The 26482-nt window shown below is 46.5% G+C and overlaps 2 protein-coding genes across 2 annotated transcripts in view; one reads left to right on the forward strand and one right to left on the reverse strand.

Annotated features, from left to right (window-relative positions):
- FYCO1 (FYVE and coiled-coil domain autophagy adaptor 1) overlaps window positions 1-26482 on the forward strand; it is a 318269-nt gene that overhangs the window by 92853 nt on the left and 198934 nt on the right. The gene's annotated exons all lie outside the window — the stretch shown is intronic.
- CCR9 (C-C motif chemokine receptor 9) lies at window positions 4502-13151 on the reverse strand (the record flags this gene model as incomplete). Its single annotated transcript, XM_081246681.1, has 2 exons — window positions 4502-5699; window positions 13131-13151. The coding sequence occupies 2 exons, from the start codon at window positions 13149-13151 to the stop codon at window positions 4611-4613; spliced, it is 1110 nt and encodes a 369-aa protein (XP_081102807.1). The 3' UTR covers window positions 4502-4610.

Genomic DNA, 26482 nt, shown 5'->3' on the forward strand with positions numbered 1-26482 from the left:
AGGACTATTTGTAGCAGCCGCTATGGACACGCAGAGGAAATCATAACCACACGCCTCTCCCAGGGGTTGGGGGCGGTGGTCTGAGCCACTCAGCGGACCGTGGGAAGGCAGTGGTGTCCAGTGCCACTCTAGCCAGCCCTCCTTGACCACCAACTCCTCTCAAGCTGCTGCGGGTAACAGGACAGCACTACTGCCCAACAGACGTAATGTCCCGTTGCTCAACGTTGCTAATTCTGGGGGGGAGATTTTCCGGCAGCTGATTTCTGATATGTGAAGTACAAATTTGAGAAATGACCAATTTAAACAAATTTATTCATTCAGCACAGTGTATCTGCTATATCCAAGGCCCTGTGTATGGGGTATGTTTGGCACATAGACCAGATGAGGAACACACACACGAAGTTGCTGCCCAAGGGCTCACTCACCCAAAGAGGCTGCTTGTCCTGGAAACTATCTACAAACCAGTTTATAAGCCATACAGTGACACCAGCCTCATGATTCTCAGCCGAGATGGGGGGGGGGGGTCTCACCTGAGACTTGGCTTTCCCATATTGCTAGAATGTAAGCATCTTGACAGAAAGGACTATCATATTCCCGTTATAACCTCAGTGAATAGAAAGGGACTGGCTCACGGTGTGCACACAAATGTTTGCTGAATGAACAAAGGAGGATTCTGTAGGCTTGAAAGACAGGCCAAAGACCAAATCTCTAGTCATACAAGCTGACTACTTCAGAATGGCAATCCCCACTTGAATGTGCATGTTGTGATGTGTTGATTTAAGATTAGTTTTTAAAAATTGTTTTTCAGTAGAAAAGGCAATTTCTTTTTTATAATAAACACACATCACATTTCATTCAGTTTCTCGATTTTTCTGATTTATAGAGTTCCAGTAAAATGTAATTATATTATAATCCTCTTTTATCATTATTTCAGAAAAGTACGCACACAGCGTATTTTATGGAAATGTTGAGTGGATCACAGCTTCCTTGTGGCTTTCCCCTTGTTGATTCTTCCAACGTTTTTATCTTAGGATAAATCTGCTACTAAAACCTAGTTTAATTTGAATATAAAATGGTCCTATTTATGCAGTCATTTAAAAACTAATACAATTAGCCAACAAAGGATACTTAAAATCTTTAAAATATAATGTAGCTGCAGCATGTCTTTAATCCTGCATTGAAGCTGCATTAGGACTGGGACAGTCCAATAGTGACAGTCGGGTCCTAAAAGAAGTCTTTGGAACTAGGCGTGGTCATTGTGCGTTAGGGTGCAATGCAGGGTTCATAGTTCTTGTGGTGTTCTCACATCTGCTTTCTTAAAAATCAGAGGGGAAAGGGCTTCCCTGGTGGCGCAGTGGTTGAGAGTCCACCTGCCGATGCAGGGGTCACGGGTTCGTGCCCCGGTCCGGGAAGATCCCACATGCCGCTTAGCAGCTGGGCCCGTGAGCCATGGCCACTGAGCCTGCACATCCGGAGCCTGTGCTCCGCAATGGGAGAGGCCACAACAGTGAGAGGCCCGCGTACCGCAAAAAAAAAAAAAAAAAGGGGGGGGATAAAGTTGAGTCCCTAGCATTTTTTTTTTCTCAACTAATATACACTGACCAAAGCCTTATCTACCTCTGAACTCCTACTAAGTCTCCATCATGGTGTCCCTTAAGTAACTCTAGGCTGGAGTAGATTGAACAAGCGTAATCATGGCTCACCCCTCCCTCCTTCCATTCCTCCCCCAATCCTCAGCTCCACTGGGACCCCCAGGACATATAGTACTAGAACCACAGTATCAAAATGGCATGGGATCCAAAATATATAAACAGCTCATGCAGCTCAAAATTAAAAAAACAAACAACCCAATCAAAAAATGGGCAGAAGACCTAAATAGACATTTCTCCAAAGAAGACATACAGATGGCCAAGAAGCACATGAAAAGCTGCTCAACATCACTAATTATTAGAGAAAGGCAAATCAAAACTACAATGAGGTATCACCTCACACCGGTTAGAAGGGGCGTCATCAGAAAATCTACAAACAATAAGTGCTGGAGAGAGTGTGGAGAAAAGGGAACCCTCTTGCACTGTTGGTGGGAATCTAAATTGATACAGCCACTATGGAGAACAGTATGGAGGTTCCTTAAAAAACTAAAAATAGAATTATCATATGACTCAGCAATCCCACTACTGGGCATATACCCAGAGAGAACCGTAATTCAAAAAGACACATGCACCCCAATGTTCATTGCGGCACTATTTACAATATCCAGGTCATGGAAGCAACCTAAATGCCCATTGACAGACAAATGGATAAAGAAGATGTGGTACGTATATACAATGGAATATTACTCAGCCATAAAAAGGAACAAAATTGGGTCATTTGTAGAGACATGGATGGACCTAGAGACTGTCATACAGAGTGAAGTAAGTCAGAAAGAGAAAAACAAATATCGTATATTAATGCATATATATGGAATCTAGAAAAATGGTACAGATGAACCAGTTTGCAGGGCAGAAATAGAAACACAGGTGTAGAGAACAAATGTATGGACACCAAGGGGGGAAAGCACAGGGGGAGGTGGTGTGATGAATTGGGAGATTAGGATTGACATGTATACACTAATATGTAAAAAATAGATAACTAATAAGAACCTGCTGTATAAAACAAAACAAAAACAAACCAAAAAACGGCATGGGATGGAAGAGCCAAACTCAGTTGAGTTCTTCCACTTAACTGCACCGTGTTATTTAGGTTTGGCCCATGCCTATTGCTTATTCTTCTAGGTTCCTCAAAGGTTATCTGGGTCTCCTCCTGGAAAAGGTGGCCATATAGACAGCTCCGTCCATAGACTGCCTTGGGGAAGTCATCCTTCCCTTTGACTGTAGGCAGTTCTTGTTGTGCCGGGACCTGTGTTGATGTGCTGGTCCCAGCCAATGCTTATTTGCCACCAACTGCCCACACTCGGGGTGGGTTGGCGCAGCCTTTGTATTACCCTTTGCTCCCCGTGGTTGCTGCCCACTTTCTGCTCACTTTATTTCTCACTAACATGTAGTTTAGAAGTGGGTGGGGAGAAAATAGGCACCATGGCAGAGTCTAGAGCTTTTGTGTCCCCTTTGGAAGGGATGGCTTTGGAACTGAAACCACAGCAATTCACAGCCTGCTGGGAAAATGAGATGCTTCCTCGGGAGCAAAGCTGGTATGGTTTATGGTGCTGCTGTAATTGTCCTTCTTGGAAATTCCATTGGACTCACCTGGAAAAACTTGGAAGATAAGTCTGAACAGAGGAGAAATTAAAAATTGGTCGGCGAAGATGATTTTATGGTATTTTGGAAATGTTATTTCCCTCTCCTAGCCTCTTATTCTTCACACTCTAATATGGCTATTTGATCTCTAATTGTACACATTTAAAATATAGAGACAGGGTGAAGAAAGTGAAAAGTAACAGATGTTTTTAAACAGTCATTTAAAAAACACTTTTCTAATAAATGAAAATTTTATATGTGATAAGTTTGCCGAATCGTTAAAAGAAAGACACAAGAGCAAAGGTGAATTCTGTTAACTTTTTTTCAGCCTAATCTCTAAGTTGAAAGCTTTTTTTTTTTAACATGTTAGCATTATACAGTATGAAGAAGAGAAGCATGGAAACAGATATCCTTGCAGTGGCCTCAGAAACAAAAGGGCAAATAGGACCAACCCATTTTATAGGGAGCAGACAGAGTGGACCATCACACAAGCCACTCAACACAGTGGGCCCATAATGGAGCTGGTTTCCCACCAACTGAGGTTCTTAGTCTCTGTGCACAGGCTGAGAGGACCACTTCCATGACACCACCGGACAAGCTGAATCCTTGCCCGGATCAGCATGGCAGCCAGGTGTGAAATCACAGAACCTCTGGCAGAAATGGGTTGGAAACCAACAGAATCCGGATGACATGCTGGTATGGTCAGTTACCCAGGGTCAGTTACCCACGGCCTCACTGACCAGTGCTGCAGATAGCTTCAGAACAGGAACAAGGACCCTCACTGGCCCAAAACAGATCAAGGAGACCAGAAGGGCATTAGATCTGAGGTTGTTTGGAAAGATTCTGGAGCAGGAATCTCTAAGACCTGGCATGGGTGTCAGCCCCCCAAACCAGGGTAGAAATTCTCCAAAGATGGGAGTTTTCATGAAGCCTCATGCATTTGTGGACTATGGCAGTGGCCAGTGCTTCTGTGTCTTCTTTTGGAAGGGGTGGCATCAGAACTGAAGGCACAGCAATTCACTGTGCACTGAGAAATCAAAGCCTCCTCCAGAGGTCAGCTGCATTAATGCTCAGGCAAGTGGCAAAGCCAGGGAGGCTTGCAATGCTGCTCATTAGTCCTCCTTTGAAAACCGCAGGTATGGCAGCCAGGAGCCAGTCAGCAGCCCCCTGGGATGGCCAGTCAATTTTGAAGACTCTGGCTTGGCAAATCCTGACGAAAAGTATAACGTTATTCAAATTCACCCCTTTCTGAGTTTTTTATTTCCTTTTTTTCACTTCCTTTTCCTTCTCTGCTTTCCCTCTGGCCCTACCAGTAAGGGAAGCCGTAGCTGTATTTCTTGTTACTTCCAGAAGGACCATCCACCTCAGGGAGAAGATCCCTCAGAGGGAGAGAGCTCCCGAGGTTGTCTCCAGCAACATCGATGACAGCTTCAGGCTTCCTTCTCTCCTTGTAAATGAAACCCACTGAGCCTGGCTGATGCAACCCAAGTTCTTTAGGGTCTTCACAAGATCCCGGCGGAACCTCTCACCCACAAAAACGTAGAGAACAGGGTTGAGGCAACTGTGGAGAAAGGCGATGGTTTGAGTGACCTGGAAGCTGATGTCAATGTTGATGGAGACAGCACAGCTGGAGATGAACGTGCTGTAGGCATCGATGGTCTGCACCAGCAGAACGCAGTTATGGGGGAACTGAGATAGGACGAAGACAGTGAGCACAGTGACGGTCACCTTCAGGGCCTTGTGCTTGGATGACTTCTTGGCTTGTATCAGGGTGTGAATGATGATGGTATAGCAGCAAGCCATGACCACCAAAGGGAGGAAGAATCCCAGGATGACTTTCAGAGTCAAGACAGCTGACTTCAGTTTGGTACTCTCGTCACTGGGGTAAACCATGGTGCAGATAGCAATCCCATACTCCTTCTTGACTTGGCTGTACAGGAGTTCTGGGACGCAGAGCGCGGCTGCCATCACCCAGACAGTAAAGCAGACCATTTTGCTGTACAGAAGCCTCTTCTGCCTCCACATCTGCGCTCTCATGGCCTGAGCAATGGCGATGTACCTGTCCACGCTGATGCACGTGATCAGCAGCGCACAGCTGTAGAAGTTCATCTTGTACGTGCTGTTGACCACTCTGCACATGAAGGTCTGGAATTTCCACTGGTCGGCGGCGGCAATGGCCCAGAAGGGAAGGGTGACAAGAAAGAGAAGGTCAGCGATTGCCAAATTCAAAAGGAACATGTCGGTCATGGTCTTCACCCTCGTGCAGTACCAGTAGACAAGGATGACCAGACTGTTGCCCAAGGCCCCCACGATGAACACGAGCCAGTAGAAGGGTGGAAGGAAGTAGCTTGCGAACTGCCTGACGTGGTTTTTCTTACAGAATAAGTCAGTGATGTTGAAGTTCCCGTAATCTTCCATGGAAGACGTGGTGTCATAGCTATAGTCATCTGACATATTAGGGATCAGGCTCTGCAAGGAGACACAGGATGGCACTGGGTCAAGGGCATGCTTTTGGAGGTTCTATCTGATGATGGCAGAGGCATGGAGCCCTTGAACCTTCCACTCCCAAAGTCTGTGATAAGACAAAAGAAATGTATGTGTAGGAAATAAGAATTCTGAGGGCATCTGCTTGGATTGTAAATGATTTATTTATTCAACAAATGTTTATTGAGCACCTACGACATGGTAGGTACTGGGTACATGCTGAAGAGTCAGACATGGTTCCTGCTCTCATGGAACTTACCTACTCTGGGAGGAGACACTCAAGCAAAGGAACAGTCACAGGCTGCATGACAGATGCTCTGACGGCTTGGGAAAGAGGGTCTGGGACCACTGGTGGGCGGACCTTTATCAAACTAAGTGAATGGTTCTGATTGTCCCTTCTCTACCCTCCCAAAAAGGTCCTCAGAGGCTTTTAAACTTTTCTGGGTCCAGGTTCCCCTGAGTCTTCTGAAAGCTGTGGATCCTCTGTTGGAGAAGCACCAAAGAGTCACACGTGCACCCACTTACACATGTGCACATGCATGAACACACACACACATATTCACACACTCTCACATACACGCACATACACAAGAACCAGGACAGACTGCGTGATTTCAGGGTCCCTTGTTCAAAATTCGTTAAGAATTTCAAGATAGCAGAGCATTAAATCAAGCAAGTGACACTTCTAAGCATGAAGTGTGTAGCAGTAGGGGTCACACACCCATGAAACCAGCCCTCACAAGCACACACACACATATTTACAAACACACGTGCACACAAACATGCCTACACTAATACACATACATACTCATGTACATACCCACACACATATACACGCATTCAGACACATGCGCACACACCCTCACAATGTGCACACACGTGTGCTCACACACACACCCCCCTCATTACAGCATCAATGAGTTCCTGGCTCAGAAGCCTTCCTAGAACCGCTGCTGGGGGAAGAGGAAATAAAGGCTGGAGATGGAGCCCTTGAGTCAAGCCTGGGATGGAGGGAATGGAGGAGAGGGTTGCCTGGTGGAGGGGAAACTCGGTCCCACACCTGACATGTTCCAAGGCCTCCACTTACAAATTCTCACATGCTCTCACTTCCCACCAGCACCCCCCTCCTAGGGCCCCCATTAGGGCCCCCAATCCTGCCAGGGACCACTAGCTCTCGTTCCCTTGCCCCAAGGCACATGCCTTGCCAAATCTCATCTCTCCCTTCATTTCTGCTCCGGAAATGCAGCAGTTGTTCAGTTCCTCTAGAAGCATTTGGACTAGAAGTAACCTCAGATCCCCACTAGATTTTCATTTTGTTTTAAATATTAAATATTTAATGCCAATAAATATTTAAGTAAAAATATTTAGTTTATGTATTAAACTATTCATGTTGAAATAATAAAACATCTTCTACCAGTCTTCTTTTAGCTGGGAGTTCCCCTTCTACACACATTATAATCTCCATCTATTTCTAATAGTTTCAACCAGCATTTCCCAAACCATGTTTTGGGTGGAACACTAGTAGTTAAATAGTTGAGAATCTCTGCTTACTATATCACCTTTGAAATTCACAATAATCATGAGCATAGTAAAGGCTCTGAGAAGTCCTTCAGAATCTGTTGAATTTTGTTTAATAATGTTTCCTAATCTTACATGAGCATGGAACCTGTTGTGTGTGTGTGTGTGTGTGTGTGTGTGTGTGTGTGTTTACTGAGTGCTTATTAAGATATCAGGACACACTGAGTGGACTGATAAGGTGCAGTAGACGCCAGGAGGCTGTGGTCTCCTGAATTCTGAAGCTTGTGCCAAGAGCTGAGGTGATGGGTCCATTCCGTTTGGGCCCCGACTGGCAGGAAGTGCCAGGAGGACACCCAAGGTAACCTGGACTACAATTAGGAAAACCTGAATCTGGTCCTGATCCACCTCTAGTGTGCGACCAAGAGAAAGTCCTATTGCAGAGAGACCCCTGGGGGCCAGATCCAGGAGCTGGCTCTTCAGGAGCCAGCAGCTGAGAACGGCCTGCTTCTGGGAAGAGCTGAGGAAAACTCTCCATTTTGAACGTGCTTCGTCCCCAGGCCTGGTTCACCCATTCTCAGTGTACATTTAAAGATTTCCCTCCGAGCTTTGGCCGTTGTCTACAAGCCCAGATCATTGGGAGGACAGATCTTACGGATGACTCATATTTCAGTGAAGATGCCAGGACACTTCTGCCAAAGCGGGACATGGGAGCCAGGCACCGTCAATGGCCCCAAAGGGCATCCCCTAAGAGGTGGGGTTTGAGTAGACTTTGAGAGGAAAAAAAGAACTTTTCAGGTGGAAGGAAGAACATGAAGAGCACAGAGACCCACAAAAGTATCACTGGAGATTTAAGAAGTTAGGAGGGTGACATTTTGGAGGAAAGTCAGTAAAACCATGCAGATGAGCAGGTGTCAACTGTGAATCCACACAGTGAGTAAGCGTCAAACTGCTTTGAAGAGGGTGGATTTTTTTTACATTTTGGGGGGGTTAAATAGCTTTAATAGACTCTCACATGAGCCTGCACCCAAAGCTGTGAGTTAGGGAGGCAAACAGCATCCCCATTCACAAATGTGGCACAGAGGGTCTCACAGAGGGGACCCCTAGCAGTCCCAGTGTCCCGGGAGACCCAGCCTTCTCCATGGCCTGGTAAACGAGCCCTCAACCACCGCTCCCCAAGACTGTGTCCCAGAGTGGGGACACTGTGTCCTGCTTGAAGCACACAGAGCACGTTTTCTTGTTGGGTGAGGGTTGGAGGACCCAGTGCTTCAGCATAGAATTATATTTAGTTAGGGACTCCCCAGACATATTTTAAGAGTGCCTGAATTCACACACACAAAAACCTGGGTTTGTGTGCATTTTCTCAGGACTACAAGGTAAGCCTATATCATCCTTACAAGTTCAAAGCGTTGGCCATCTTTTTGAGGATGACAAAGGAAGAATTCACGTCCCAGGCTAGGGGGAGCCTGGACAAACTGTCCACCTGCATCGAGACTTGTGCTCATAGCTTTGTCCACGCCTGATAGGTAAATACCCAAGGATCCTTTGGAAATCTCCCAGCAAATGTGAACGTCGATTATTTACCCATTTCTTTGATTCCCTACTGTCAGAGTACCTAGCGCACATGTGACCCAGTGCGGAGTACAGGGCATGCATGCATTTAATCCTTGACCTTCCAGGTAGGGGCGGGCCCCTCTTCCAGATGAGGGGCACCTGGCTTCCAGGCGGATTCTGAGGTTGGCAAGCCATTCCTTCTTCCCTCCCTGCTCTCTGAGTCCTAGAGACACTGCTGTTGCTGGAGAAGCTACCCACAAAGGCTGTTTTCAAAGTCTGGGTCAGAACATCTTGAGAGAGGAACAGTGTAAGGATCTGAAATCCACACGGTTTCGCATGCATCCCGGAGCACCTGCTGGAGCCTCCTGGCCTGAGCACTGTGTAGAATGACTTCCCACAAGCTGCCGTGAGTTTACCCCGGGATCTGCATCGAGGTGGCATCTAAGGTGCTCCCCGTGGAGCCCACCCTCTCCACCGAGAGGGGACTTCCAAGGGCCTGTCCGTATAGCTCTGTGCCCTACTCACCAAGACCTGGCCTAGATATTTATTTGGCATTTAAATATAAAAGAGAAGTGAAGAAAGGCTTTCGTATCTCCTGAAGAACAGGCGAGGTGTTTTTTTTTTTTTCGCTCATGCACCATATAAGTTTTGTGACTTAATCAGGATTCCCTTTTTAATTGGGAAACTCAGTCAAACTGGTAGCCCAATTATAGTAACCAAATAAGACCCTTCAACCAGCGCTGTCCAATAGGAGTATAAGGCAACTCTGGGTTAATTTTGCATTTTCTAGTAGCCAAGTGAGAGAAGTAAAAAAGAGACAGGTGGAATTCACCTTAATAATGTATTTTATTGGAACCTAGTATGTCTAAAATATTTTTTCGTTACATAAGCAATGTAAAAGTTACCAAAATACTTTTACATCCTTTTGTTGCAGAGATTATATTTGAATGGAGTGCATTTTACACTCACGGGGCATCTTAGTTGGAGTGGCCCCATTTCATGTGCCCAGGGGCACCACGTGGCTCATGACTACCTCACCAGACAGCACAGCTTTAGGCTGAAAACCCACGTTCTAACGCCTTCTCTTGGTCTTTTCTCCCTATTCTGTCAATTTCCTCTGACCCTGTTTCAATGTATGTCCTTTCTTTTCTATTCTGTTGTACGCACCCAATAAGGTGCCTCAAGCCTGTTAAGGAACACGAGGCAGGCAGTGGAGACAGAGTGAGACAGGGTGTCGTTACTGCTGGGAAGTGTCCAGGCCCTGCTCTCTGAAGGGGCTGACCATTCTCTTCCACATCAAATTAGAATGTCTAGAAATCTTACCTAAGGTTTCTCTTGCATTTCTTAGCAAACTGTGTTGTTCTCAGACACTCTTAAAAACATGACGTCTTTACCAACTAGACCACTATTCGGAGCCTGTGGACCCCCATGAGCAGAGGTCTGAGCCAGATCTAGAATCTTCTTGCAGTGTGAGGAGTGGTGATTCGCTGGGGTGGACAGGGCCCAGACCTGGCCAGGATGGTGTTTGTGTGAAAATGCCACCATCTCATTCCCTGCCTGCCTAAGAAAACGGCATGCTCATCCTAGGCTTGAGAAACAGCTCTTTATTTCTCGTTCCTTGCCGATAAATAATGTGATTTGTTCACTCATTCGACAGATATTTACTGAGCACAGAGTACATGCCAGGCAAAGAAACCACTTCCAAAGGACACCATTCGCCTCGGTGATGGAAATAGAATTGGAGCAAAACGTTAGAAAGGTCAATAACTCCTGCGCCAGGCCTCGCTTGTCAAGCTCGAGGCTGGGATGGGGGTGGGGTGGGGGGGGAGGGGAGGTCCATCTGTGTGCAGGGCCCTGACGGCAGCTCCACAGCTCAGAGGTGCCCTAGACAGGGTGGCATCGTGGGACGGCTGTGTTACTCCCAGGGGGCTACCTAATTGGGGGGATTTATGTCATTTATTTTGGATGATTTTTAGCATTTTGATCAAGAAAAGAAGCGCATTATAGCCATAGATCTAAGGAGATGAGACAGTGTGTCACAGCGTGCCCAGTGGCCAGCCCGGAACTCAGCAATGGGCTGCCTTCTCCTCACGTAGGCTTTTGTTTCTGCTCTGGAAAATGTTTTTGGAAGCTCAGCGGGTTTTAGAATGATGTTCAGATGTTAGAGACCATCTTAGAGAGGAGGAGACAGACCCAAGGAACGGAAGGTTCTGCCCCAAACCCTCAGCCACTGGGGGAGGGTCAAGGCCAGAGCCATCCCCCAGCCCCTCAGTCCCAAGCTGGTGCACTTTTAATCCCTGCTGACCCAAAGCCCAGCTCTCCACGTGCTGATGTTGTCAAAGTGGCCACACCAAACGTGAGCCACGGCACCTGGGTCCCAGCACCTGAGCCCAAGCAGAGTGGCCGTCAGGTGCCCAACCTCCCCACTCCCCAGCCCGGAAAGATTCTGGGCACCAGAGGATGCCCTGTGGCTTCCTGTGCCCGGAGCAGCCGGGAGCTGCCTGATGCTGGGGGCAAACCTCAGTGCACGGCCGGGCAAGGGGCCTGCGCTGCCCGCTGGTGCCCCCAGCGAGGCTCTGCCCCACAGGCCCTGGCCTCCGAGCGCGGGCAGGTGTGTCCTCCTCCCCTCAGGAGAACCTTGGCCCAGAAGCAGCAGCCCAGGCAGTGAACGTCGTGCTGCTCCTGGAGCAGGAAGAAGGTCTCCAGAGCTTTCCGAGGCCTCCCTCACCGACTCACGTTGTCTCTGGAAACCTTCCCCCAGCCTCAGGCCCCTCATTCCCACCTCTGGGGGGAGGCCAGGGTAGAGGGCAAAAGCTGTGCCCCCCCATCGCTCCTTAGTGCCAACATGGGCGTCTGGGGACAGGAGGCGGCAAATGGGAGGGCGGGACACAAGCAGGGAGGGCCGCGGTGGGAGCAGTGGGAGTTGGCAGGCACTGCCCCAGGGCGCTCTGTCCCCGCCCTCGAGGACGTGAGACTTCCACACAGTGAGGCTTGGACCTCGGCGTGTAGACATTTGCCCACAGTGGGGGACCCAGTGAAGCCGTGACTCTGAGAGCACCCTCCAGGGCTCCTCCTCCTTTCAGCCACAACACCTGGAACCTTCCGTTCCTTCTCCCAGCTCATTTCCTCATCTGTAAGCATGGCTCTGCCTTTACCGTGAGGCTGCCGGAAAGTGGCACTCTGGCTGGTTACTGGCACATGGCCAGTGCTCAGAAAGGTGGCCACAGGGACGTCATGGCTATTTCCCAGGGTCATAGCCACAGAGGTCCCATCTTGTCCCCATGTAGGTGGTGCTGGACAGCTCTTGACCACAAAAGGTCATTACTGGGGTGCATTTTTCTTCCTCTCTGGAGCTGCCTTGCAGAGTCTGGATATCTTCCAAGATTCCAGAGGATAAAACCAAATGACTGACAGTGTCAGCCCCGTTTCCAGCATCAGGGATGAAGAGCAAATTCTAACGCAGGAGAAACTAAGGGTCTAATTCTGGTTAGAAAAATAGAGACTTAGCTCGTTACTTCACCAGGTCCAAAATAATTGTCTTGTTGTTGTTGTTACGGGATATGCAATGACGTATGCAATACTAAATATCATTAGCATATGATAAATAACTTTTTTGACATCAGGGGTGGCAACCACCAATCTCCACAGGTGGTGGGAACCTACAGTGTACTGTGAGGGACAGTTTGTCAGCTCCACTAAGAAGGTTTGATTTCAGTACCTACATGTAAAACCCAGATTCTTACTTTGAGAAAAGCAAAATTAAAACCTTTAGATATTTTTGTGAGCATTCATGAATATAACAAAAGCATAGGAATTTGATTTGATTCTATAATTAATTACATTTGACTATAAAATCACAAACAATTCTCTGATGACTTTACTCATTTTTGTTGGCCTCGTTTCCTCTTTCAGAGAAATATGTATCATTATGTGTTTTTTTGTAAAGGCTACATAATGTTATGTAAGAAACAAAACTAACATGCCCACCGTGGGTCTTTTAAAAACAAACTAAATGGATTCTCTCTTGCCCTCTTTTGTCTGAGTTTCAGAACAGACACATGGGACAAAGACATGCTAGAGATCATACAACCCTCACCTATTAGTAAAATCTAAAATAGCATTTTCCTCTGTCCTCCCACATACCCCAAAGCTCTTCTAGCGCTTTGCGTTTGCAGAGCCCCCTCTGCTGGGCATCGACGCCCTGTCCTGGGCACTGCTTAGCAGAGCTCTTACCCTGGGAAACCACAGAGAAATCCTTCCGCCACAATGGATTCCTTCCCACTCCCTGAAAAGAGGCCCCAAAATACAGTGCATTTTGAGGAACCTGAGGGGCGTAGCTGTACTCACTGTGACTTCTGTGGGGACCATGGTGGGTCAGATGCAAGCTTGCTTCTAGAAAGAGAGGGCAAAAATCAAAAAGAGGACTGGCTCTTAACTGAACAGTAACAAGTACCTAAAGATGAAGATTAAGCATTAACTCTGTTTGTTCTCATGGAAAAAAAAAAAATCCCAAGCAAGAGTTAGAGTCCATGTTATACTGATGTCAAGTCAAATAGATTTCAAGTCAAGTCTAGATTTCAGTATCATCTTGGTTGTTAACCTAGAAATGAAAGAAAACTCTCCTTTGAGAGCCCTTTGTGGCTTTGACATCTTCCCAGCACGTCCTTTTAATCTTAGCCCTTTTTCTCTTGACTCAACTTCTCTATCAGGTGCCACCTACCCCCATTTTATCCACCAAGGGACTCCAGAAGATGGCAGGACAGCAGTGACTTAAGAATGTGCTGGGCTGACTCTGCAGGGGAGGGGCCTCTGGGTAACCGGGTGGCAAGAACACAGGAGTGAGGTGGCGTCTGTCAGTATCAGTCCCTCTCCAGGAGAGGCCCCGTGCCCCAGCACCTACCTGTGTGCTCTGTTTACAGATTCAGGGCCTATTTACTCTGTACCCCAACTCCAGCAGGAAAAGGAAGTCCTAGGTTTGTTTACCAAAGAAAAGGTATTTGTCTAATGCAAAGGGCCTCCGAGCTAACGGAGATGAATCTCAGCTGTTGTTTTCCTGTGTTTTGAATCTCTGCAAAACCCACCCCTCTGTGACCAAGGGAACAACAGCTTGGCTCCCTTCAAGGAAGGGGTCTGTGCCCATATTTCCAAGAAACATGTTCAGCCCACCCCAAGCTTCTGGAAGGAAACATTCTCCTTCATAAATCCAACCCTAACCTGTTGGGCTTTTTTTTCATGACACAACGTTGTAACTGTCCCTGCTTTTCTAAAAGTGCAGTCGTTTTAAAAACATAACATGTGGGACAACCACTCTGGAAACCTGTTAAACATATACCCTGTGATCTAACCATCCCACTCCTAAGTATTTACCTAAGAAAAATGCAAGCTTATATCCACACAAAGACTGACATATGAATGTTCATGGCAGCTTTATTTGTAATAGCCAGCTACTGGAAATAGTTCAAATGTCCTTCAAGCATAGCTAATGGATAAGTCACTGTGGAATAGCCATACAATGGAATTGGAACAGCTACTGATACACACAGCAACGTGGGTAAATAATTACGCTAAGTAAAGAAACCAGACCCCAAAAAAGTACATACTGTGTGATTCTACTTACAAAAAATTCTAGAAAATGTGAACTAATCAGTAATGACAGAAAGTAGATCAGTAATTTCATGGTGAGAGAGGGAAGGGGAGGACGGGGCAAGGCAGGAGGGGATAAGAGCACGCCAGGAAGCCTTTGGGGTGATAAATATGTTCACTATATTGATTGTGGGATGGTTTCACAGTTATATACATATGTCAGAACTTAGGTTCTGCACTTCATATATTTGCAGTGTTTGTAGCTGGACCTCAATAAAGTGGTTAAAGTAGAGAAAGGAAGAGCAGCAAGATCTGATGAAAACTTCGTTTTCGCCCCTCCTCAGAGTCATATCTGGCCATTAGCAGGCCAGGAGAAAGGCGGCCAGAACTTCCTCCTTGCAGCCTTCCTGCCAGTGGCTTCTCCACAGTGCCTTGGAGTGCCTTGTGCTGTTGTGTGGGAATTGAGGGCTCAGTATGAACTCATATATTTTAGGGTTAGATGAGATTAGACAGATGATGATGATGATAGAGAGATAGATGATAGATAGATAGATAGATAGATAGATAAATATCTGTGGACACGTGCTATGTATTTGAGCATATTTCCTGGCTCTGTCTGCTGAGAGGACCTAAAAGCCATGACACACAGTAGAATGACCTTGTAGTGCCCAGATCTTGGTTTCTAAATACCTTTCTCCCTACCAAGAAACCAGGATTCCTTGGAGAAATGTCTGATTCCAGAGTTAGGGCAGGGAAACTATAAGATGAACCTGGGACTGATTTTTGCCACAGAAGGCAAGTGTTCAAAGACCGTGGGGACTTGTCAAAGGACATAGGCGCCAACTTGATGGGGTTCCACTAGCCAAATCTGAGGCAATTTAAGCATCAAATTAAATAATGATAGCAGTCTTTATAGCACATTCAATTAAATGAGGATCCATGAATCCATACTGATGAAAATAAATGAGTAAATACATGAGAAAAGTAATATCCTCTTATGGTGCCAACTAATAAGTACAGAATGAATAACGTAATTGGAAAATCACCAATGGGTGATGAAATTAGTGGGTGAATGTTTGATGAGAAATTTACTTCATCTCAAAGGATCTCCCCCCAAATTACATATTGCCCCATTGACTTTATTGTTCTCTCTGTTTTTTTTTTTTCTGAATCATGCTCTAAAAAAATAAAATCTTTGTAAAAAATTGCCCAGTTAAGTTTGAAAGATCTCAACTCAGCTAATTTAATTTTAATACAGCTTGGGTAATAGGGAGATGGTTTTTGAGACATTCGTTAGAAAACACTTCATATATTTCTAGTACCTGTGGCTTATGTCATTTCCTTTTAACTTGCATGAGGAGACTGAATATTAACCAGATAATATCTGAGAAAACAAATGCCCAAAGGAGGAAACCACATGAAATAATGGCTTTGGTTATAGTTATAGGTTGAAAATAAGGATTGATGGTAATGATGTTGGTAAGAGTTTGGGGGAAAAGCCTCCACTCGGCAGTGGGGAGTGTAAATTGTTGTGACCTTTTTGGAGGGTTAAGCCATATCTTTCAAAACATACAAAGCACAACAGCTCTGACTCAGCAGTTCATCTGCTGAAAACATGTCCTCCTAGTAGTCACACAAAGAACATAAAGATGCATGTACAGGCATATATGTTGCAGCATTTTTTTTTTTGTAGAACCAAAAAACTAGAAACAACCTACGTATCTAGCAATAGTTAATACTCTGATACATCCATTCAGTAAACCACATGTAGTCAATACATAGAATAAAATAGACCCCACGCTGATACAAAGAGGTCAGCAAGATTATTATAGGTAAAAATGCAAGGTGTAGAAGCTTATGATGCATGATCTTTTTAGAAATATATAAAAGATTATACACTTCACAGCTAATCAGTACTGAAACGTTCTCTGGAAGGAGCTTGAACAAGGATGACCAGTGGAAAGTGGGACTTTCATTTTTTCCTTTAGGTTTTGTAAACTATTTAAATATTTTACTTTCTGCATGACATTCTATTTTAAGGGCTATCATAAAAATAACTTGTCAGCTTAAAAAAAAAACAAAAAAAGAAGCCCTAGTGCTATTCCATTCTGTACACCTGTTTGCAAAACTTGTCGAAAGGAGGAACTCGTAGCCTCCTCCAGCTGGCCTGGAAAGCAGCGCTGGAAGAGCAAATCTAGCAAGTAACTTGCTCAGGCTACTTTTTGCAACTTTGGAATCCTACACTAGCTTTTTATAAAGGTTTTTCTTCCTTCCATTATAATTGTGTTTCTGGCTCATAGAAGATTTGGAGAGAGCCCAAGAGTGAAAAAAAAAACGAAATATATTCCTCCGTGGACCCACCACCTAAAGACACCGCTGAGAGCCTTTTCATCTATTCCTCTCTTCTCTTTGTCAGAATACTTTTTGTCTATTTTATTCCACAAACTGCAAAGTCTCAGAGCTTGCTTTCATTTTCTTCTCGCCCCTGAGAAGGAGAGAAAAGCAGAGGGGGAAAACCCCACATGTGACAAAGCACTGAAAGCAAGGAACCTCTCAACCGTCTGTTGGGAGAACACGAGCATTGGACTCGGTGCCGCCCCAAATCTCTCGCCTTGCTGCTTGGTGTGGCCTCATCCAGGTCAGTGCAGCTGCCTAATCTGAAAAGCCTGCTTGTGTTTCAAAGCCCAGTGGAGTGAGGTGGGGGCAGCACCCTGGCCCCCGTCTGCTCCGTGGTCCATCCTTTGCTGCCTGTGGGACCTCAGCAAGGAACGACCTGCCCTCCCCCAGCCTTGGTTTCCTCCTCTGTAAAATGCACGTGATAGCCCAGCCTACTCCAAGGGCTTGTTTCGAGGGTCAAGTGCAATGCTGTGCGTTAAGGCTCTTAGCAGAATGCAGAGAATTCTGCAACAGTGAGGGAGCAGTCTTCATCCCACAGCTTACTTGACACCAGATACACTTGCTTGGCTTAAACACTGTACAAGACATGATCCATGTCCTCAAGAAGCTCACATTCAAGTACAGTGAATACATCATGGCTGCAAATACCAATAACAGGAAATTCTATGAGACGATTTGGGAATTGGGAGAAGGAAGCTGGGTCTCTGGCGCTGGGGAAAATCCAGGAGGGCTTCGTTGAGGAGGCGACATTTTTGCTGGCCCTTGCAGGCTGGAGAGTGTGGGGACATGCAGTGAGGGGACAGAACATGGCTCCGGGGCAGGGAAACACAAAACATATCCACAAAGGCATGAACGCCAGAAAGCAGAAGGTATGTGCAGGGTCCTTAGAGGTAGGGAGTTGTTAAGTCTCCGAGAGTGGAAAGTGCCTATTGAAAAGTTAGCCTGGAGTCCATTAATATCTAACCATCATTTTTCTATTCTCTGCTGTCCTTGAAAGTAACCAACATGGAAATCAGCATGGAGTTGCTTGTAGTAGCCCCAGTGAATTGGATACTAATACTAAAGTGAGTCAGGAAGTCAGGTCCTGACTTTGATCTTTGTTCGACTTTGTGCAGGGAGGTTGAATCACCTCTCGCTTTTTTGTTTTTGTTTGGAAGCTCTGCCTTTTCCACCCTGCACGAAAGCAGGGACTCTGAGCTGTCTATCAGGCTATCTGCTGCCCCAGCCTGGGTCAGGTGCCCACCCCACAGGCACTGTGCTGGGCTCGGGGCTGTGAGTGGGTTGCATATGAGGGGGCTTCCGAACAGACGGACAGATATTGGAAAAAAAGAGGCTGTCAAACTCCAAGTGCTGAAATGGCAGGTGAACTTTGGTTGGTTGGGCGAGGGGAGGGAGAAGCGGGCCTCACCCACTGGTGGCTGCCCCACGTCCCAGCCCCCGCACTCAGCAGCCGCTCCCCCGCAGTGCATCCAAGTAGTAAGAGCCAACTAAGAACTAAAGGGTGAATGTGTTGACAGGACAAAACAGTAGTCACTGATGAGTCATTTAAAATAAGGTGGCTTTGCTTTTTTCTGATTATAAAGGAGTATATTCACAATGAACAACAACCAAGAAAAAAAAATCCCCCCAAAGCAAACATATATAATGAAGAAAATAAAAACCCCTCAAACACCTCTCACCTAGGATAGGCACTGTTCATTTTCTGAGATGCAGCCTTTTAGACATTTTCTCTGTAACACAATCTCACACACACGCACCCACACACACACTCTGAAGGGAAATCAGACTGCACAAACTGTTTTCTGTCTTGCTCTCTAGGGAACAGTCTTTCATGGACCACTTTATATGCCAATTCAGTTTGAGGCCGTATCACCAGATTGGGTAGCTGCCAAGTGTTCCACTCTCCGGATTCTCTACAGTTCATTTAACCAGTTGCCTCTCGGTGCAAAGTTCGCTTGTTTCCAGTTTTTCACTGCTACAGAGAATGCAGTGAAATGCATGCTTTCCCTGGGACAGTCTCTCAGACCCAGGGACCTCATCGGGGCTTCACTTTCCCAGCCCCTGGCCACCTTCTTGCCATCTGTGCCCCCTCCTGCTTCTCCCTCCTTTAAGGAGCAAATCACAGAACAGACTGCCTTGAACCTAAGCTTCCCACATGTGGGTGGGAGGCTGTCCTGGAAGCCTGGCCAGGGCGCCACCGGATTCACCTCTGCCTCCCTGGCAGCTTCTAGCCAAGTGCCTGGTCCTCAAGGCCACTGAGCAAATGAGTGGGTTTTAGAAGCCATCGTGGCAGCACACAATGGAGGACACGGGTGACACTGGGACAGGGAGGAGGAGGAAGGGCGATACTCACGGTGGAGGGCAGCGTGTGAGGCTCCTGGAGGAGGCCGCCCCGCCAGCTCTGGGTCTGGGGAAGGGGCTGGCCTGCCGTCTGCCTGGGACGAGGGACAAGCCTTCTGTGAGCTCTGAGCAGGCAGCTACCCGACGAAAACACCAGAAAGGAAGCCAGGCCACCCCTGCCTGTGCTGTCACTGGTGGGGTGGCCAGGAGGGTGGGGAGAGGGGAGTCACCAGCTGCAGCTTCCAGCACTCAGCAGAGTCGGTGATCTGCAACCAGAAATGAAAAGCAGAGAAATGCTGGGTTAAGGAAAAACCGTCTTCTCTGAACACGCACATACAGATTGATCATCTGAGAACAGTTTCTTTTCCTAGACAGCATGGCTACTTTCAGGAAATGGGGAAATGGAGAGTCCCATCCAGAGAGGTCAGCCTTTTCTGTCAGGCTAAAGTGTGTACCTTTATAAGATCTCTTTGGGTGGCGTTGTCTGAACAGGCCTGTATGGGGTTATCACCCCCCAGCACTGTGCATCCCAATGTAACCCTTTTGGCCTTAGATATACCTAAACCCCTACAGCTGTGCTGTCTAATGCCATAGCTGTTAGTCACATGTGCCTATTTAAATTTAAATTGTTTAAAATGTGACTGGTTCCTTAGTCACACTAGCCACATTTCAAGTGCTCGACAGCCATGTGTGGCCGTGGCTACCGTAGTGGACGGCACAGATGCAGAGCAGGCCCATCACCTCTGAAAGTTCCATCGAATGGCACTCCTTTATTAGAAGGTCATGTACGTGACACATATATGGGAATACAGGGAGTGTTGGAGAACCAGAAACACCTTAAAATTGGGGTCAAATACAGTAAGATTTTATTTTGACGTCACCACTATCCATCAGATAGATTAACATCAAGGATGCATTTCATCTTATTAATCATGGGTGTTTAGGTGAAATTTTGAAAACGCCTAAACAAATACATGTTATATTTTTAACAGAGTCACAGAGGAAGCCTTCACCAGCCATGGCTATGGTGGGGCCTTCGATCATGACATAGTTGCACCCTCTCTGGGTCCCAGGGCCAGGTGCTGTGCCTGGCATTTGAGGGGTGTTTAGGGAATAATTGTGGAAGAGAAGCTGCAGTCCACAACCTCTGACGTCCATAACAGAAAAAAGACCCAAGTTGATTCCTTGTTGTCATTATGGCAAAGACCTCTTTTTTAGATTTGTTCTGGGGAAAAATCACAACTACACTGTGGTGGAGACTCATTTCATCTTTTCAATATACTTATCATCCAGTGGCCTTGGTGGGGCTCTGCTAGGCACATGGCCCGTCAATCCTGTTAATTCCTACAGAACAAAGCAATGCACAAGATGCAGCTTGATTTATTATCTTATTATCTAAATGGAAAGGCCAACGAATAGCCCATGTGAAAGGTACAGAGCAGTGAGCAGTAATAATGAAAGCAGTGGTTGATTCAGCAGCCCCGAGGGAGCTGTGAATTCCCTTACTTCGTCCACATTCATTGAACATCGTGTCTAAAATGGCACATGACTGGGAATCAGCCGAATGCTCTCGCCTCTCTTCTCCCTCTGAATTGGCAAATAATGACAGAGAAGGAAGGGGCAATAGACGGATGAAAATGCTCCCTTAACTGATTTCTGGGTGTCTTGGCAGAGAGAGTAGTGAAGCTGCTTCTCCCTTATGTTTGATTGGGACCTGGGAAAGCTTCCAGGAGGCTGACACACACACTACAGGTGCAAGAACCCTGGGTGAGGAAGATGCTGTACTTTCTACCTCCTCTTGACTCAAGCTGCTTCTTCACCAGGTACGGGCATCCCAAGTAGACACTGCTTGCCCACCAGATGGCTGGTGAGTCTGTTGGGAAGAAGGGAGTTGGAGGAGGTGGTCAGGGAAGAAGAGAAGGGGTAAATATGCTCTTGTGGGAAGATGCCCTCTTCTGTGTGGCCCCTACCCTGCCCCCATGGTCCAGGTGTTCTGGAACTTGGTCCAGAAGTTCTGGATGAGCTGCTTTAGAACTCCCAGGTCCCCTCCCCTGGGCTGCAAAGGAGGCATGAGGCTGGAAGATGCAAGGAGGTAGTAGAGAGAATTTCTGATTTCTCTAAGGAGCCTAGGACAAATGGGATTCTTTTTGCTGTCATTCAGTTCGGGTTCATTCCTTGGAAGGAATGCCCCATTCTTCTGTTTTGTTTCTTTTTGTTTGTTTGCTTTGCTGTGTTTCTCTCTCTGCAAGTAGAATTCAGAGCTGGGTGATTATGGGAGGTTGCCAGTTCCCTTTTGCAGCGGGGATTTCTCTTTTTGCATTCTCACCTAGATGAGTTCTAGAGGGCAGGGTGGTGGGTGCAAGCCCTCTGGGTCCCAGGGCCCAGGACTGAGCCTGGAGTTCAGGGTCATTGAGGGACTAATTGTGGAATGGTAGCTGTAGCCCTGAGGTAGTCTGATGTCTACCTCAGAGGAAAGGCCCAAGCTGACTTTGTCGCAGGGGCCAGTGGGAGAGCCATGTCTGGGTTCTCCTGTGTTCGTCCTCACATTCCAAGTGTCTGACATGATCTCTGGCAGAGAATAAATGAGTTTTGCTTCAGTCCTCTACTTTCCAGGTTCTCCATATCTAAGTCTCAATTTGTAATCTTGTTCTTCTTCCTGAACCTTTGGTACATATTAAGAAAGTCAGATCCAAAAGCACGGTGTGGTCTTTGGAAACAGACGATGCTAGATTTCCACTCTTCGTTGATTAAGGCCTTATCTTACCTTGGGAAGTCCAGAGTGTCTTGAAGGGGTTAACAGTCGTTTAGCAGTGAGGGTCTGACCAGTGCAGGTACAGGGAGTTCCAGGGGCAAACTTCCGAGGAGTTAAATTCATAAGGACTTTCCCCACTAACTCCGTGAGGACAGGGACCATGAGGTCTTGGCGTAGTTGCAGCTCAGCAGCACATTCCAGGAGCTTATTAATCATCTTTTGACTACATTAATGAAAAAAACAAACCTCACCTAAGTCCTGGGAATCTAGAGCAATGCCATCCGTCAGAGCTTTCTACAAGGTGGTGGAAATGTCCTGTATCTGCACTGTTCATTGCCCAGCTGCCAGCCACATGTAGCTAATGAGCACTTAAGCTGTGGTTGGTGTGACTGAGAAGCTGATTTTTCTAAATTTTATTTAATTGCAATTGGTTTGAATTTGATGTAAATAGTACATACAGCTAGTGGCCACGATAGTGCACAGTACAGGTCTAGACTGACCCACATTTCAGCAGCTAGTAATCTCTGCCTTAGCAAGAGATTTAGGATGGCTGACTCTACAATACAGGGCGGGACCTCTCTCCTCTCCCCGAGGGCAGAGGGGCTTGAAGGGGAGCCTGTCCCTCCCCAGGAGGCTTAAAGTCAGTGCACACTTTTCCAGGACACCTGTAGATTCTTTAAATTCTTCATGTGTTGTGGTTAGCAATTAAAACCATTAAAGGACAAGAAGGAGGAAAAAGTAGTCGTTTTTGCTAATATCAGTTCCCATGAATAGCCACTGAAGGTTGGGAAGCAACTCAGGAGACAGTTGTCAGAGGCAGAGAGCTGGGGGAAAGAGTGGTCCACAGCATGCACAGCAGTGGGAATGAAAGGAATGGGAGAGACATGGCCATGTGACCCACAGGAGCTGGCAAATGATGGGATGTTGCAGGAGGGGGAAGCAAGATCGTTCAGAGGCTCTGGAAAGACTTGGGTGCCTTTAATAGAGAGGGCAGGCGAGGGGAGGTGTTGGTTTTATAAGACAGTGGTACATTTAGCATTGGGTGTGCTACAGTTAATGTTCTGAAGTGAAGGTATCTGGAGGCCAGAGAGCAGGTCACTGTGTGGCTGCCAAGTTCTTGTAGAACATGCGCTATTTATAAAGGAAATAAACGTCATCCACACCTCCTGAGCTTTTGTGCTCACAGCATGTGAATCATGAGACCAGTTGCAGGATTTCTGATTTTATTTGCACCGTGTATTTATGATAAAAACCAGCCCTTCTGCCCTGGCATGCTTTATCTGACTGGAAGATCTCATGTGAGTCCTTCATTCAACATCTGTTTGCCAAGTTCCTGCTCTGTGCCAGCACTGATCTAAAAGCTAGGGATGGAGCAGTAAACAAGCCAAAAAATATCAAGTTAAATGACAGAATTAAAGCAGAGAGTTGGTGGAGTGACTGAGGGCTGCTCACACCGGGTGGTTAGGAAGGGCTCGCTGAAGAGGTGACACTTAGGACCCGGATTATAAGTTCCCCTAAGGTGAAGACTGGGGTAACCATTCCCAGCAGAGGGAACAGGTAGGTGGCAGGAGGAGCTTGGTGTGTCCAAGGATGAGAAGACCAATATGCTGGGGGACAGAGAGATGTCAGGCGGCCAGAGAAATGGGAGGGGTCCAGTGGTATGGGGACTTGAGGCCCGGGTCCGTAGTGTTGATCTGATGCCAGGTGTGATGGAAGCCACCGAAGGGATCTATGTAGGCAATGACACAATCGATTTCCATTCCTAAGAGATCACTGGCTGCTGTGTGGGAAACTTCAGGGGAAAACAGCAAAACCTCATGATTTCTCTGCAGGCTGTCTCAGTGTGAACTCCCGCCGGCCAGAATCAGCTCACTGGATTCTAGCTTCCCCTTAGCTGGGCCACTGTCCATCCTCCCACTTCCGCCTCTAGGGAGGCATCAGGGCAAATTCAGGGCACTTATGTCCCTCCCTCCCTCCCGACAGCCCAGATGGAGGAACCGTCAGGGAACTTTTGCAGTGATGATGACAATTATGCAGCAAGATTCCAGACGGCCTTTTTAAAAAACAAATAGACATTCTTTTTTAGAGCAGTTTTAGGTTCACGGCAAAATTGAGTGGAAGGTACAGAGAATTCGCACATACCCCCCTGTTGCTTCACCACGTATGTCCTGCACCAGAATGGTATATTTATTACAACTGATGAACCTATGTCAACATATCATTATCACCCAAAGTCTGTAGTTTACCTGAGGGTTCACTCGTGGTGGTGTACATTCTCTGGGTTTTGACAAATGTGTAATGGCATGTATCCACCATTATAGTATCATACAGAACAGTTCTGCTGCCCTAAAAACCCTCTGTGTTCCACCTGTTCATCCCTCCCTCCGCCTAACCTCTGGCAACCAGCGATCTTTTTACTGTCTCCATAATTTTGCCTTGCCAGAATGTCATATAGTTGGACTCATACAAGGTGTACCCTTTTCAGATTGGCTTCTTTCGCTTTGTAATATTCATTTAAGTTTCCTTCACGTCTTTTCATGGCTTGATAACTTCTTTTTTTAGCACTGAGTAATATTCCTTGTCATTCACCTACTGAAGGCCATCTTGGTTGCTCTCAAGTTTCGGCAATTATAAACATCCATGTGTAGGATTTTGTGTGGACATAAGTTTTGAACTCCTTTGGGTAAATACCAAGGAGCTAGATTGCTGGTTTGTATGGGAAAAAGAGTATGTGTGGTTTTGTGAGAAGCTTCCAAACTGTCTTCCAAAGTGGCTGTACCATTTTGTGTGTGTGTGTGTGTGTGTGTGTGTGTGTGGTACGCGGGCCTCTCACTGTTGTGGCCTCTCCCATTGCGGAGCACAGTCTCCAGACGCGCAGGCTCAGCGGCCATGGCTCACGGGCCCAGCCACTCCGGGGCATGAACCCGTGTCCCCTGCATCGGCAGGTGGACTCTCAACCACTGCGCCACCAGGGAAGCCCCGGGCTGTACCATTTTGCATTCCCACCAGCGATGCGTGAGAGCTTCTCCTGCTCCACGTCCTTGCCAGCCTTTGTTGTTTTGTCAGTGTTCCGGATTTTGGCCATTCTCATAGGTATGTGGTGGTATCTTATGGTTTTTATAATTTGCATTTCCCTGATGACATATGATAAAGAGCATCTGTTCATATGATTATTTTCCATCTTTATATCTTTTGGGTGAGGTGTCTGATAAGGCCCTTGGCCCATTTTTTAATCAGGCTTTTTGTTTGTTTGTTTGTTTTTAAACTGGTGAGTTTTAGAGGTTCTTTGTATATTTTGGATAACAGTCCTTTACCAGGTGTGTCTTCTGCAAGCATGTTCTCCCAGTTTGTGGCTTGTCTTCTCATTCTCTTGACATTGTCTTTTGCAGAGCAGTTTTTAATTTTAATGAAGTCTAGCTTTTCAGTTCTTTCTTTCATGGATTGTGCCTTTCGTGTTATATCTAAAAGGTCATCACCTACCGGGCTTCCCTGGTGGTGCGGTGGTTGAGAGTCCGCCTGCCGATGCAGGGGACACGGGTTCGTGCCCCCGTCCGGGAGGATCCCACATGCCGCGGAGCAGCTGGGCCCGTGAGCCATGGCCACTGAGCCTGCGCGTCCGGAGCCTGTGCTCCACAACGGGAGAGGCCACAACAGTGAGAGGCCCGTGTACTGCACAAAAAAAAAAAAAGTCATCACCTACCCAAGGTCATCTAGATTTTCTAGTGTTGTCTTCTGGGAGCTTTGCATTTTACATTTAGATCTAAGATCCATTTTGAGTTAATTTTTGTGAAGGGTGTAAGGTCTATGTCTAGATTCATTTTTTTGCACGTGGATGTCCTATTGTTCTGGCACCATGTGTTAAAAAGACTATCTTTGCTCCATTGTATTTCCTTTGCTCCTTTCTCAAAGATCAGTTGACTATTCATGGGGGTCTATTTCTGAGCTCTCTATTCTGTTCCTTTGATCTATTTGTCTCTTTTTTCACCAATACCACACTATCTTGATTACTAAAAGCCTTTTTAAGTTTGGAGGCTTTTTGGGACCCTAAAAATCAGTCCATTAAACTTTTAATTCTTCTCTTCCTATAAGAAGTGTAAATAAAAAATAGACCCCTATTCCCCAGCCTCATCCTACCTCCAGTTTTCTTTATGATGTTGACTCTCACCCTGTCCCTGACCCCGCACTGCCCTGAGACTTGGTCATTTTTTCAAAAGCTTGAATCTGGTGTTTTTAAAAAGTCAGAAAATTTCCACAGCATTAAAGTAGCTGTGTCAAAGTTTCAAAATGGCCACATCAAAACAACCTCATCAAAGGTCAGGTCTCTCTCATGGAGACCCAGGGAAGAGCTTCTTCATGGGGGGCAGTTAACCTGAGGCCTCCAGTCTGATGCTTCCTCTGTAAAGTCACACACACGCTGAACACACAGGTGCTTACTGAATTTCTACCTGCTGGACGTGGAGAAACATGAATTAAGATCCCATCACAGGCTTCAGGTTGCCCACAGGTTTCCATCTGAGAAATAACAGCCCACTTTTCAATATTAGCCACATTTGGGAAAAAAAAAATATGCCCCCAAAACAATGTAGAGCAGCTTTCCCAGACTTGAGTCTTGTGGCCCAGAGATGTG

Source organism: Mesoplodon bidens (genome assembly GCF_964165515.1).
Source record: "Mesoplodon bidens genome assembly, chromosome: 10".
Lineage (NCBI taxonomy): Eukaryota > Metazoa > Chordata > Mammalia > Artiodactyla > Ziphiidae > Mesoplodon > Mesoplodon bidens.